Consider the following 14,523-nt stretch of genomic DNA (forward strand, 5'->3'; position numbering starts at 1 on the left):
AAAAAGGTCTTATATTGTCACTTCACTGACATCTGTCACCTGTTCTCCCCCGCCCCCCCCCACAGGTTGAGAAACCACTGGCCTAATGCATATCAACACTAAAGGGGCATGCTTGAACGCTGGTTGCAACAGCATCACTTCTTTTCAGCGGACATCTCTTGCATCTTTGTGTTTCTCGAGTCAACCTGCCCTGCCAACAGCCAAGGAGGTGAGTTTAGGGAGCTGAAAATACTCTGGAAAATTCACTGGAAGGGCTAAAACACAGTTCACCTCACATCACATTATCCGGTGGATGAATACTGATGTGTGACTGGAATTATGTTCAGTTGTTCACTGTTATACTTTTGAGACAGGATTACTTAGCCCAACCCACATGTATAAGTGTTCGTTCATCCATTCTAAAATTCACTGCAAGTTCAAAGTGAACACTCCATTTTATGGAGTAAGTGGTCTAACGAGCATGAATGCAAAGCCAAAGTGCAAATCAGCCTTTGTAATTTTGGGGATAAACTAATGGCCGTCCGCATGAACAAATATACAATTAATAGTGGAATATTGCATATTCACCTGCGTTAACCCATTTCGCTGGCCAGTTGAAACACTTTAAATCGGTTTGATTCATTGCGTAGTTATGGCACTTTGTCAGAGATGAAACGTGGCCATGTTGGTGTTGGCTCAGCTTCATCATGGCAGGCCAGACGGCTCTGAAGTTAAGAGGAAGTGGCTCATTCTCATGTTCCAATCTCTGCTGGGAGGAAACTGTACCACCTTCCGAGGCATGAGTCTGGTGACTTAACACGGCAACATGAGAAGACACTAGTGTGTCCTGCAGTGCTTGCTCATGCAGGGACACTGTCTTGCGAAGAGAGTATGCCTGGACTTGGTGAGCCTCCAGGTCCTGTTTTTAGGCGTGCGTGGCAGCACAGTGATGATGCAGGCGGGGGACAGGAGAGGGAACAAGGGCTACCAGCTGGGAAATGGAGAACAGAGTGAGATTTTCAGATGAGAGATTGTTGGAAGGAATCTATCCACACATGGGAACCGTGACGTTACTGTTTGCCCCGCCTGTTACAAGCTTCACATTTCCCGTCCATCCATTTTCCCAGAACACTAAAGCTCTTCTTGTTCAAAGGTTTAGGCCTGGAATATGGCGAGTGTCTGAGTTGAAGGGTGAGCAGGAGGGTAGCAGATTTTATGACACAAAGACAATGCCATGTAGTTTTTGAGAGGATGTCAATCACAACACACTATTATGTCCTTTCATTTGATGCACCGTACGGCCATCTAGCAGAGTTGTTAAAACTCCTGTGTCTGTCTGAGGTCCTCTGATTCAGCTCTTAGGTTGGTGACCAAGTGTGACCGAACGGTCCTTTGCAGTCATGGCCCGTCAGGAACGGCCTGCCGTTGGACCTCAGGCTTGCTATAGCTCAAAAACCCTTTTTAAATATTATTGGTGCTCGTTTAATTTAACTGTTGCATTTTATTAAATCCTACTGAATTTTGTTGCTTCTCTTTCATTTGTATTTTTATAAAGAACTTTGTAACATAAGAATTATTATTATTATTATTAAACAATGTCCACTTTTCCTTTGGATCATTTATGTAGCGAGCCCAGAGGTCGTAATCCAGGACCAATGGGGAATTCTAGGAAAACTTCCAGTGTTCCTGGGCAGCTCTCTCTTTTTCCTTGGCATGACCTTCAGACCTCACTCGACTGTTGTCGCTGCGACAGTGACAATAGTCCGCACATTCTCCAGCCCTCCGTGAAAGAACACAGCAATTCTGCTATTGTGTTATACACTGCCAACCCCTCTTCAAACAGTGCTATTTATACCAAGACAGCACAACTGCTGCTATAGGTGCAGTGGCACGCGTCAAGCCCCTCGCTGCCTGGCACCACTGCCCGTAATACTATACACTGTGCCAGTGGTTCCCCAACTCTGGGTCGGGACCCTTCTATGGGTCACGGACACTTCTTTATGGGTCCCTTTGTTTTTTTATTTCCTATATTTCGTTTTTAATTAATATTATTATTTTTTAATCTAAAAACCTTCCCAATTTCATGAATAAATAAAAGAAAAACGTAAAATTCCATAAATGAGATAACAAAAGTTTAAGAAGTAGTGAAAATAGCTGTTCTACAAGCACACAACGTGGAGCAAAGTGATGCTTTGTGAGCTTGTAGATCTGCTTAATATAATATATATCAAGTTTCAATATTCATTCATCATAAGCCTGTCATCCCAGTAAAGTTGTTGTTGCTAATTGACACTTTATTGTTCAAATTTGAATGGGAATAAAAATGTGGGGAAAATGGAAAATAAAATATCTGCGTATACGTTACCCCTGCAAAATTACGGATTCCGCCTTTTACAAGAAAAAACTAATACCAAACTCCCACTCATTAGAACAAACTGACCCATAATGATGTGTCACACGTATATTGTCCACGGGGTGGGTACAGTAGGTGGGTTGAGTTGGGTGGGTGAAGTGCGTTTGGGTGGGCATGCGCACGCCCGACAGCATTAACACTGCAGCGTGCTATCAGTATTAGAGCCCGGTGCTTAGAATGAGCCGCGGTAACCTGATCCCACAGGGAGATTGAGCTAAATGTCAGTGAGCCGTCGGCAGCTTTGCACGGCTGAGTCTGGTCCACACACGACCACCCATAGGTCAGAGTCTGGTCCACACGACCACCCATAGGTCAGTCTGGTCCACACACCGTGACACGACCACCCATAGGTCAGAGTCTGGTCCACACGACCACCCATAGGTCAGAGTCTGGTCCACACGACCACCCATAGGTCAGAGTCTGGTCCACACGACCACCCATAGGTCAGAGTCTGGTCCACACGACCACCCATAGGTCAGAGTCTGGTCCACTCGACCACCCATAGGTCAGAGTCTGGTCCACTCGACCACCCATAGGTCAGAGTCTGGTCCACACACCGTGACACGACCACCCATAGGTCAGAGTCTGGTCCACACGACCACCCATAGGTCAGAGTCTGGTCCACACGACCACCCATAGGTCAGAGTCTGGTCCACACACCGTGACACGACCACCCATAGGTCAGAGTCTGGTCCACACGACCACCCATAGGTCAGAGTCTGGTCCACACGACCACCCATAGGTCAGAGTCTGGTCCACTCGACCACCCATAGGTCAGAGTCTGGTCCACTCGACCACCCATAGGTCAGAGTCTGGTCCACTCGACCACCCATAGGTCAGTCTGGTCCACACGACCACCCATAGGTCAGAGTCTGGTCCACTCGACCACCCATAGGTCAGTCTGGTCCACACGACCACCCATAGGTCAGAGTCTGGTCCACACGACCACCCATAGGTCAGAGTCTGGTCCACTCGACCACCCATAGGTCAGTCTGGTCCACACGACCACCCATAGGTCAGAGTCTGGTCCACTCGACCACCCATAGGTCAGTCTGGTCCACACGACCACCCATAGGTCAGAGTCTGGTCCACACGACCACCCATAGGTCAGAGTCTGGTCCACTCGACCACCCATAGGTCAGTCTGGTCCACACACAACCACCCATAGGTCAGTCTGGTCCACACGACCACCCATAGGTCAGAGTCTGGTCCACTCGACCACCCATAGGTCAGTCTGGTCCACACACAACCACCCATAGGTCAGTCTGGTCCACACGACCACCCATGGGTCAGTCTGGTCCACACACGACCACCCATAGGTCAGAGTCTGGCTAAAACGACCACCAACACGACCTGTTCTGACATTCCATATGTTGATCTGACCTCATCAAACCCTGTACACTCAAGACACGCTGCATATATGGTCAGTATATAATTCATAGAGAAGAAAGGAAGAGAAGCAAGCACTTAATAGAGCACTTAACGGTTCAGGTAGATACAGTTTGTTGTTTTGCTGCTGGGGGGGAAATGAAAAATGTATAAGAATCCTATTGGATATAACGTGAGTGCTGGTATTACTTTCTATGAAGTATGAACAGTATATAATTCATGTTGATCTGACCCCCCCATGCCAAAGCACCAGCACTCGCCCAGCAGTCTGCTTTGGATATATGAGGTTTCCACCCATTTGAAATGACCTATAAGGGCCCATAGTGGTTCCACAATCATTTAGCTGGGGCTTCTCAAACATTTTCATGTCAAGGACCCCCATTTAAAAAAAAAATGAACTAAAAAAACGAAACTAAAAACTATTAACTAACTACTATAGAAAGTCGGGGATATGATTATGTTGAAAAACATGACCAATTTTTAAAGCTACAGTGATTGACCTGCTTCCCTGTCAGAGCTTATTAGACCCTGTCTTTTATTATAATGCGAGATGGTTCATTGGTTGCTTTTTCTTGGTTGTCGTGCAGACTCTAACAGAGCTGCCATCACTGAGTCAGACGTGATGAAAAGTACTTAAGGAGGCTTTGTCTTAACCAATTAAAATCGGCAAAGCATCTAAAATTGGCAACTATACAAGCTTGCAGCACGTCCCTGCTATTTTGAACTTTTTTTTATCACAGAATCGACCACGACCACAGGTCTTATAATGTAGTAATTCTCAGAGAGGACTTCTCCTCACTGCCTTGCTCAGAGTGCAATGAGCAGCACCCCAAGGGGTCTCCCCCCCCCCCCAAACTCTCCTCAATTCACAATACTTCTAAGTGGTGCATGCACGTGTCTGCCTCCTCCACTCTTAGCATCACCTCTCTCTTTCTCCCTCTTCGGATGTAGATGAACACACATACACACACACACGCACCAAATGTTTATTTCGCGTTGGTTTCCATGCCCTCTCACCTACAGTACCAGTGGTGTGCACAGATAGACAGATAGAGCACCACCTGCCCTTGCCCTCTGGACAGCAGGATTTAGAAGGATATACTGTATATTTTTTTCTTTTTGTACAGTGTACACTGTATTTTTATCAATTCTTGATAAAAAAAAGCTTCTAATATATAATTTTCCCCAAAATCTATACATCTCACACTATTAAGGCAACCGGCCGGTTCCACGCGCTGCACAAAGTTCCCTTTTTCACTTGAGCACCTGCCCCTCTAAATGTCTGTGCACGCCACTGTACATTATAGACCATGGTCAGTTTCTCACAGAAGTAATGTTTTATCAGTCTCGTACTCTTTTCATGTACCATACAATGTCATCGATGTCTATGTGTGCACGTGCCTGCACACACACACACACATACACACACACACACACACACACACAGATGCACGCTCACAGTAGCAGCCCTACTGTACCTCCTGCTCTCCATTCCACAAAGCGTGCTACATGTTCCCCAATGTGTGCATCTTATTTTCAGCTTGCCAGGCAGCATAGTTCCCATCTGCGGTCGTCTGCTCCCCCGGGTTAGCCCCCCCACACCCACCCACTACCTCCATTGCCTATTCTTTGCTACATGGGGCCATCCCTGCGCCCGGCCCCTTCTCTAACTTTTTAGCAGCCAATGAGGGCTGAGTGCACATTGTGAGCGAGCACCAATGAGGCCTCGTTTTCATGGCGTATAAAACTTTTCAGGAGCCTTTGCCAGGTTGCACTTTCTGTCAGTCTGAAGGCTCCGAGAGAGGAGAGGAGAGCAGAGAGAGGGGGTTGAGAGAGAGAGAGCGTGAGAGTGTGTGCAGGGGGTTGCCAGCTTTTATCCCTATCCCACACTTCATCATAGTGGTGGGTAAACACAGCTATATTTCTCTGTTTTAACCCTTAACAGGGCTGGAGAGAGGCCTGGCCATATTGAAGTTATCCAACCGAATAAGTGTCTTTTAAAGTGCTATTCCTTGACTTTTTTTCTTCTTCTGAAGCCTCTCCTTTTCAGCGAGGATGGAGAACGCACATGCCAAAGAGTCGTCCGACGTGCTTTCCTACTTTAGTGTCAGCGAGGAAACCGGCCTAACGCAAGACCAAGTCAAGAGGAACTTGGAAAAGTATGGGCATAACGGTGAGGAAGATGGATGGATGGATGGATGACAGATGATGGGATAAGCCAATGGATGAAGAATTATCGGATTGAGTGTGATAGTGTTTATGTTTGTGATTGACATACTTTGCTGTATCAGGTGAAAATCATCAAACGTCTATTTCTTAGGAAGATAAGAAAGACAGACTGTGCTGGAGAGGTTGAGCAAGATGGAAACAAACACGGGAACAATCTGGCAGTGAGTCAGAATTAGAAGGGGAAATATTTTCTGGCTTGGTGGGCTAGTTGGAATTTTGATGCATGAGCATGACTTTGTGATGGTGCAAGTGACACCCTCTGAAGGTCACTCTCGGGGAGTGATGATTGTCAAGCAGGTGTTTCTCAGTTTCAGGTTCCAGGACATAGCTACTGGTGTTTCTGGCATTTTTATCTCCCCACAAGCCCTGAAGCCACATCAATTTGGTCTTCCTCATTCGGTCCAGACGTAATGAAACTATTGTCAGTACACAAAAACCTGCAAGGCATTTTGGATTCATGCAGACCAAAGGTTTAAGATATACCGGTTTACATAATTCAGGAAAATTACAAAGGAGCTGATCATATTTTAAAACATTTAGGTTGGCAGTGACTCAGGGAGTAGAGTGGCCGTCTTGGAACGAGAAGGTTCCGAGTTCAATCCTCAATACTCCCTCTGGCTTTGTGTCGTAGTCCTTGAGCAAGAGACTGAACCCATAACTGCTGCCCAAGTGCCGCTGGATGGGTCAAATGCAGAGAACACCTTTCCCCATAGCAATCCATGCAAGTTAGCTATGAAAAGAAATCATGATACACGCAAAGGGAGATGAGAAACAAAAAGGGGAAGGATGATGGTTTTACTTTCAGATCACCGCTAAACTGACAAATGATTTCTGACGGCAAACAAATAGCAACATGGCAAATAAGGTCATTGTAAAGGTCAGACAGTTAGCAGTGTTGAACTACCAAGAAACTTCAGTTGCTCTGTTAGTTTCCATGCAAATTATAGCACTGAACTGGATGGATGTCCGTAAAACAAAAAAAGTGACCATTTGAGGGGTAGAATGCATCTTCCTGGCCTGGGCCATGGCTCAGTGGTCCAGGCACCTTGCCTGCCAATGCAGTCTGGCAGTGTGCCGCGGGTTCGACTCCCGATCCCGACGGCCTTTACTGCATGTCTTCACCCCATCTCTCTCCCCATTTCCTGTCAGCCTACTGTCTGTCCCTCCATAAAATAATTTAAAAAAAAGAATGCATCTTCCTGTTGTTGTTACAGAGCATGTTCATTCATATTATCAGTGGTTGGAAGTACAAGTCCAGTCTTTTATTAAAGAAAACACAAAAAGGTCCTGTATTTTAAGGCTTTAGAATTACTATATTAATTATATCAAAACGTGTTATTAAAAGGCCTGGGACTAAATAATTGGCTTTGGATTGGTAATTATTCAATCAACACTACTGCAAATACTGTACACATGGTAAACTTAAGCATACTACTACTCTACTAATATCTTGATTATTGTCATTGTTGTGTTTGTGAATGAATGCATGGGACCCGAATGGAAACAAGACCGCAAGGTCTTTTTTCGGTGCTATCCTTTTGGACCAATGTGCTTTGACTGTACCATGTACTGTTTGCATTCTATTATCTAATAAAAATAATCAATCAATCAATACTTTAGGCTTTGATGGAGAAGTGCCGTGTGGTAATATATCACTTGACAAAAATATGATTTCCCCACTCAGTTGATTTTAGTGAAGAGAAAACTACCTTTTGTGGCTGCATGTAAACTGCTGTAAGTACCTGTGTAGTCAATCAGTGGAGTAAATTAACTAAGTACATTTACTCAAGTACTGTACTTGACTACAATTTTCAGGTATTGTTACTTTCTTCAGTATTTAGAAATTTAAATTTAATTTACTTCAATACATCTCAAAGGATAATATTGTACTTTTACTCCAGTACAATTATATGAAAACAGTAGATTTTGATAATTAGTACAAAACACACTAAGGACTTCAGATAGGCCTATATATTTCGGCCATTTGAAAATGGATTTCAAAAGATCTGAACTGGTGAAATGGGACATACTGTATATTCTTTGTCTCTCTTTTGTCTCTCACAGAGCTTCCAGCTGAGCAGGGTGAGTCCACGCTTATATTTGTCTCTCCATTATCTTTGTCTCGCCATTATTCATGTATTAACACAACCTGTCAATCGTTTTATTCTGTTTATTTGTTATGCCCAGACACACCTGGTCCCCCTACTTCCTGTGGTTAACATTATTTCCTGTCAGGCTTATAATAACACCTGTCCATGACTTCTCACTTCAGTTTTGTCGACAATATGGCTTCCACAAGTTCCACATTAGAAAAGGCAAACAATGTTGGCCGTATTTGTAGTGTAGAGACATTATGAGGTGTAAATGTGTCACTGTGCTGCTTCATATTGCAGCAAAGTAAAGAAATGTTTCCAAGGCTATTGATAATCAGCAGTGACAATGCTAGGTAACACAGTGGTTCTCAGTCTCACACTTTTACATTTCATGGTCCCCCATAATTTCTGACTGGACCCCGCTTTGAGAATCACTGAGCTAGCTCTGCTAGCTCAAGCTTTCTAAAATAGTGACGGGCAATTTGGCTGCCTAGAAATCATTTTAAATACATTTAAACATGGGGTCAGCACAATCAGCATAATGTTATGTCATTACATTATAGTATTAAAGGAGTATTTCACCCAAAGAATGACTTATTTTCTTTTCTTATTGCACACCCCATGAAGCCTTGAAATCAATGGAGATGTATATATTTTGTCAAATTCCTAAGCCAAAAATGTTCAATAATATTCAATAACATGAATTCAAGGCATCATGGGGTGTGTAATTGACGGAAAATAAGTATTTTTGGGGTGAACCTTTAAATAACTCTGTGCAGAACATCAGACTATACAGATTCATGAAATGTATCTATTGATTTCCAGGTAAGGGCATCTGGGAACTGATCCAGGAACAGTTTGAGGACCTCCTGGTCAGAATCCTGCTGCTGGCTGCCTGCATCTCCTTTGTGAGTTATCCCGATCAATCAATCAATCAATCTTTATTTCAGACCCAGGGAGATCATTTTGTTTTGTACATTTATTACAATAATAAAATGATCAGTTTCACTAGTCCTCCAGAAAGGGCTGCGGATCCTATATCCATTCCACAACAATAGCATACTGTACATTTCTATAATTGGTAATAATGAGCAACAGGGTCAAATTAGTTCCACCGTTTTTAAATAAGCAAACGGTCCCGGTGATATTGTCAGAGAGTTTGCTCTGTAGTGTTTATGATAGTCAGTCACTCATATTTGATACAGTCTGGCCTGGGTCAGCCTAGCGGTCCGGCTAATGCCTAAAGCCTGACAGCATATTGTGGATTCGACTCCCGACCCCGATGACCTTTACTGTACTTCACTCTCTCTCCCCCCATTTCATGTCAGCTTACCCATCAAATGAAGGCAGAAAAAGCCCCCAAAATATCTTTCAATATTTGATAGTCTGTTTCTGGCGAACATTTTATTAATTTGGCGGCGCTAACATTAGTGTTATCTCGCCGTCGGCAGACTCTGCACTGAAGAGACATTTGTTTACTCAGGCTTTTGGCAATTTGTTTGTTTATCTTTTGTACTGTAACGGGTCCTTGGGTTTCTGAACGGTGCTACAGTGATGCAAATAGCCTGCATCCTCACTAAATTGAGAAAGGATGCAATCATGTCCACCTTCGGGGGTCCTGGGATGCAATACTGTACTCAGTACTATACTCTGCCGTCGTTGAAGTAGGTCTCATAAAATGTCCCTGGGACCCTAAAAGACCACCCCTGGGTCCCAGGACCCATTACATTACAGTGTACATTACAGTAGGACCTACTGTATTTACATCACTGGCACTATATAAATTCAAGTTATTCCTATATGAGTTAAACCGCCGGGATCATTTGTTTATTTTTGGAACACGGTTTCCACAATGTCAAACACATCTATGGGAATTCAGAATGGCGCGAAGAAAACGTGTGCCAGCCAGGCAGGATGCATAAATTACGTCAGACTAAGGTGCTAGTGGGCACTATTGAACCCAGTGGCTGTTGTCGTTGGCCTGGCTCCCGCACGCACGCACGCGCACGTGTGCACACACACACACACACACACACACACACACACACACGTTTGCTCTGCAGAACGAAGATGTGTATTTGTACACTGCAGGGCCATAACAACACATGGGCTGTAGTAGAACATCACCTTATTCAATTACACCCCAGCAGTGTCCTCGCTTGTATTCACCCAAGGAATCCTCTCTCTCTCGCTCTCTCTCTCTCTCTCTCTCTCTCTCTCTCTCTCTCTCTCTCAAACTGTTTTGTGGACATGGCATGCTGGACACATTGTCTTAATCCCTCATCTCTTCCCCCTGGCCGCCTCCCCCTCCAGCTGTCAGTATGGCCTTAGAAGGCCTGATGGTTGTGTGCGTGTGCACGTGTGTGTGTGTGTGTGTGTGTGTGTGTGTCAGAGAGGGAGAAATAAAGGGAGAGCATTTGGGTTAAGATGAGTCATTTACTGTTTAAGTTTTGGTGTTATATTCTAGTTGCACAGCAGTGTCATGCACTGAAAATAGCAGATCTACACGGTATACGCTCACAAGCTGTGTGTGTGTGTGTGTGTGTGTGTCGGTCGCGTGTACTGTACAGGTGTGCGTCTCCCTGGCACAACAAAGGGCTTTATTTTAACAACGTCTCAAGCGATGGGATGAGAAACGGTATCCTCAGACAAAGGTCAGGGAAGAACAATGGATGGTCTGCAACAGAGAGAGACACTGTGTTTGATGGCTGGTGTGTGTGCGTGGTTGGGGGGGGTGCATTAAGAGCCAGGGATTGGGTTGCACAATGACATTGTTTGTTACAATGACAAATGAGAGCAATATATTGGGTGTGCTGTATGGCTTCTAAGAGAGAGGATGCGTGTGGGCTCTGAATACTCCCATGGAATGTCCTATAGCAGTAGCATGCACTTATTGCACTACGTGTCCCTCTGGAGTCTGGACACAAGGATACATACATGCCCTGTGTCCCTCTGGAAGCAAGGATACATGCATGCAGTGTGCACTGTGTCCATAGAGTATTAAAAGGATAGAGACTAAACTGGCGCGAAGCTCCGCCCCCTCCGCTATTCATGTCAGTGGAAGTTGCTCAGTGGCGTTTTGAAGCACCCGGAAGGCTGCCGGAAGTACCGACTATTTCCGCATTTTTTCGCTGATTCAGCATTTGGGCACCAAATTTTGGTGCCCAAATGCGGAAGTGCAGCTGGGCTTTAACATTGAGCGCTCGGTTGCACGGGGTTTCCTCGTCAAGAATCCACGGGTCCGCCTGCAGTCTTTCCTCTTACCACTAGGGCCCAGCGCTTCAACATTGGAGTGCCTAGCTGGCCCCTTGACTGTGTCCCTCTGGATACAGGATACATACATGCCCTGTGTCCCTCTGGACGCAAGGATACATACATGCCCTGTGTCCCTCTGTTTTCAACCTATCATCGTATATATTTGGTCCTCACCAGTGTTTCGGTAACAGTGTTATAAATAACGGCGTTACTGGGTAACAGAGTAACCTAACAGATTATTTTGAGTTTAGAATTAGAGTAATCAGTTACCTAGTTACCTTTTTCAAAACAATGGCGTTACTTAGCTAGATTTAAGACTTATATTTCCCTGTTCTTTCTATTGCCACAAAGGCAAAAGGATTCATTACAATAAAATGCCCTCATGCAGCCCACCCATCTGACCACTTAACACATGGCAGTTATGCTGGTCAGGTCATATGGGTGGGCCACGGACGCTTTTCATGGGGTTTCAAGTGGTGTCCGATCCCGAAAATAGAAATAAATATTAATAAATAAATGAGGGACGTCAAAAGGTCAATCAAGTCCGCAAGGCAATTACTATAAAATATGGTGATGTCTGGTGCAGATTTAAAGATTTGATATAAAATAATAATTACATAGACCGGATGGATGGATGGATGGATGGACAGAGTGTGGAGAGTGAGGGATCTGGAGCCAGTTGCACCACCTCACACTAAGTTCAAACTTAGCCTTTTTACTTAAGTAATGCATAAGTCTTGACTTAAAAGCCATTTAAGCTATAGGCCTAACTATATGCTATGTTTGAACTTAGTGTGAGGTGGTGAAACTGGCTCCTGTGCATTCAATCTCTGGATAACAAGACCTATGTGCTCCGTTGATCTGCAGCTAATCTGTGTCCATATCAACGTCATTCTAAAGCTTTCCCAAACAGACTGCTCCTATAGTAAAACATTTAGCTGGGGACTCCCTGTCACCCCCCATAACATCCCCCTAATTACTTGCGCAAGCAGAGCGTGCAAGTAATGTTGTTTGTCCGGTGCTCCGGTGTGCATGTCCCGTGGCAGCGTATGACGTAATCATATATTCATTTGTGCTTGATATGGCATTGGTGTCCGATTACATACATGTATACATAGGCCAGGGGCATTACCTTTAATCCACCCGACACTGAAACATATTATTATTACGTCACCATCGAGAGCCAGTTATACCCTGGCATTGGTACTATCTTCATCACGTCTTTCAGATAGTTTCAGATAGTACTGGAACAATTAAGGTAACGGGATTTAATCAAGAAGTCATTAAGTTTTTTTATTTGATTGAAGAAGACAAGAGTTATTTTATTTCTGACGGACTATTTAAAGAGATAAAACCACAGTTTTCTAATGGAGACGATAAATATGAAATTACAATGACAACAAATACAGTGATGTTTGTTATTAAAGAAGATATTTCCATTGAAAGAATTCAAGAGTAGAACACGTGTGCATACATGTAAAAGAAAAATATCTATGTATCATTGTGTACAGATCACCTAAAACAAAACTTTCTAAATTTCTCAGAAACTTGATAAGGTATCTATCCTCTTCGACATCTTCTATTATGATTCTAGGAGATTTAAATGATTACCTGTCAAATTAAAAAGATGGAAGTATAAACACCTTCATGTCCGGATTAGGCTTTAAACAATTAATCACAAATCCAACTACAGATTACGGAAGTATTTTAAATCATGTATATTTGAATAAATATGAAAATACCATTATAAACATTGAAGTTAGAGACACCTATTACTCGGACCATGATTTAGTATTGATATCACTATAGTGCAAGATTAAGTAAATTTAAAGAAATGTTATTAACAGTTTAAAATAAATAATATTATACTGTATACATATACGTGATAACATTTTTTTTTCCAATTAATATACTTTTTTTTTCATCTGACTTATTTTTCTTTGAGAAACTACAAGTGGATCCTGGACACTTCTAAATCGATGGGACTGTTTATGTAGAAGCTTTTACCATACTTCAAAATATTACTTTTTTACCTCCAAACACTACGTAGGAAATAAACCAAATAATTCAATATTGCAAACGTTCTTTCACAGAGAGGCTGAGATTTGAAAGTTTGAAGCGGTCGACAGTACTTGCACGCTCTGCTTGCGCACTAGTAGGCCATGTATGGCCTACTTGGGTGCATCAAGCAAGTAGGCATTTGACAGAGTGCAGTTTTAGTTATTATAATTTTTTGTTTAGGTTATTTATTATTTTTTTCAGGGGCAACACGGCATCAATTTGACAACCATCCTATCATGTCTGTCTTTCTCAGGTGCTAGCTTTGTTCGAGGAAGGCGAGGAGACAGTTACCGCCTTTGTCGAGCCTTTAGTCATTCTCCTCATCCTCATCGCCAATGCCGTGGTTGGAGTTTGGCAGGTATGCACTCACTCACTCACTCACTCACTGACACCATCACAAGGACCCATGCACATACCACCCGCCCCTCAAATGCTGTCTTTTAGTTTTACAGACATGCAAATAGACCTCTCATTCTTAGTAACAGTCACACACGCGCTATAAATCATAGCACAATGCGGTGGCACCAGGCTCAGGATCACAGTAACACTGTGTGAAACATCTGGCATGTCAGCCACGGGCTGATTGCGCCAAGTTCTAGGGAAGCCACAATAGTCGGATGACGTCAACCAGGAGGGGTGAAAAGGTGAGAGGTGTGTGTGTGTGTGTGTGTGTGTGTGTGTGTGTGTGTGTGTGTGTGTGTGTGTGTGTGTGTGTGTGTGTGTGTGTGTGTGTGTGTGTGTGTGTGTGTGTGTGTGTGTGTGTGTGTGTGTGTGTGTGTGTGTGTGTGTGTGTGTGTGTGTGTGTGTGTGTGTGTGTGTGTGTGTGTGTGGGGGGGCACAGAAAGACTTCAGTGCACTGTGCCTACACATGTTGCGACTTTCGGTCGCAACATGTGTAGGCACAATGCAAGGAATGAATGCATTCGCCATGTATCCGAAGGAAGTCTGATCCAATCACTTTTAGATTTACTCCAGTTTAATCCTGAGTTTAAGTTTTGTTGTATTCAAGATCTGATTTTAGGCATGTTTAAGCCTCCAGGAAAATCCGTGTTGAGGTTCTTAATCCACTGTTTTTCATAAAAACGTCTTTGTCCTACTGTCCAG

At 43.7% G+C, this 14,523-nt stretch overlaps 1 protein-coding gene across 1 annotated transcript in view; it reads left to right on the forward strand.

Annotated features, from left to right (window-relative positions):
- Positions 1–5,565: 5,565 nt before the first annotated feature.
- The window catches only part of atp2a1 (ATPase sarcoplasmic/endoplasmic reticulum Ca2+ transporting 1), a 28,465-nt gene continuing 19,507 nt past the window's right edge, over positions 5,566–14,523 (forward strand). The window contains exons 1-5 of the mRNA XM_083779324.1: positions 5,566–5,683; positions 5,818–5,954; positions 8,075–8,092; positions 8,929–9,011; positions 13,673–13,777. Coding sequence (XP_083635450.1) covers positions 5,837–5,954; positions 8,075–8,092; positions 8,929–9,011; positions 13,673–13,777 — 324 coding nt within the window. The 5' untranslated portion in view covers positions 5,566–5,683; positions 5,818–5,836. The remainder of the gene's footprint in view (positions 5,684–5,817; positions 5,955–8,074; positions 8,093–8,928; positions 9,012–13,672; positions 13,778–14,523) is intronic.

The sequence above is a fragment of the Protomyctophum parallelum genome, assembly GCF_964188405.1.
Source record: "Protomyctophum parallelum genome assembly, chromosome: 13".
Taxonomy (NCBI): Eukaryota; Metazoa; Chordata; class Actinopteri; order Myctophiformes; family Myctophidae; genus Protomyctophum; species Protomyctophum parallelum.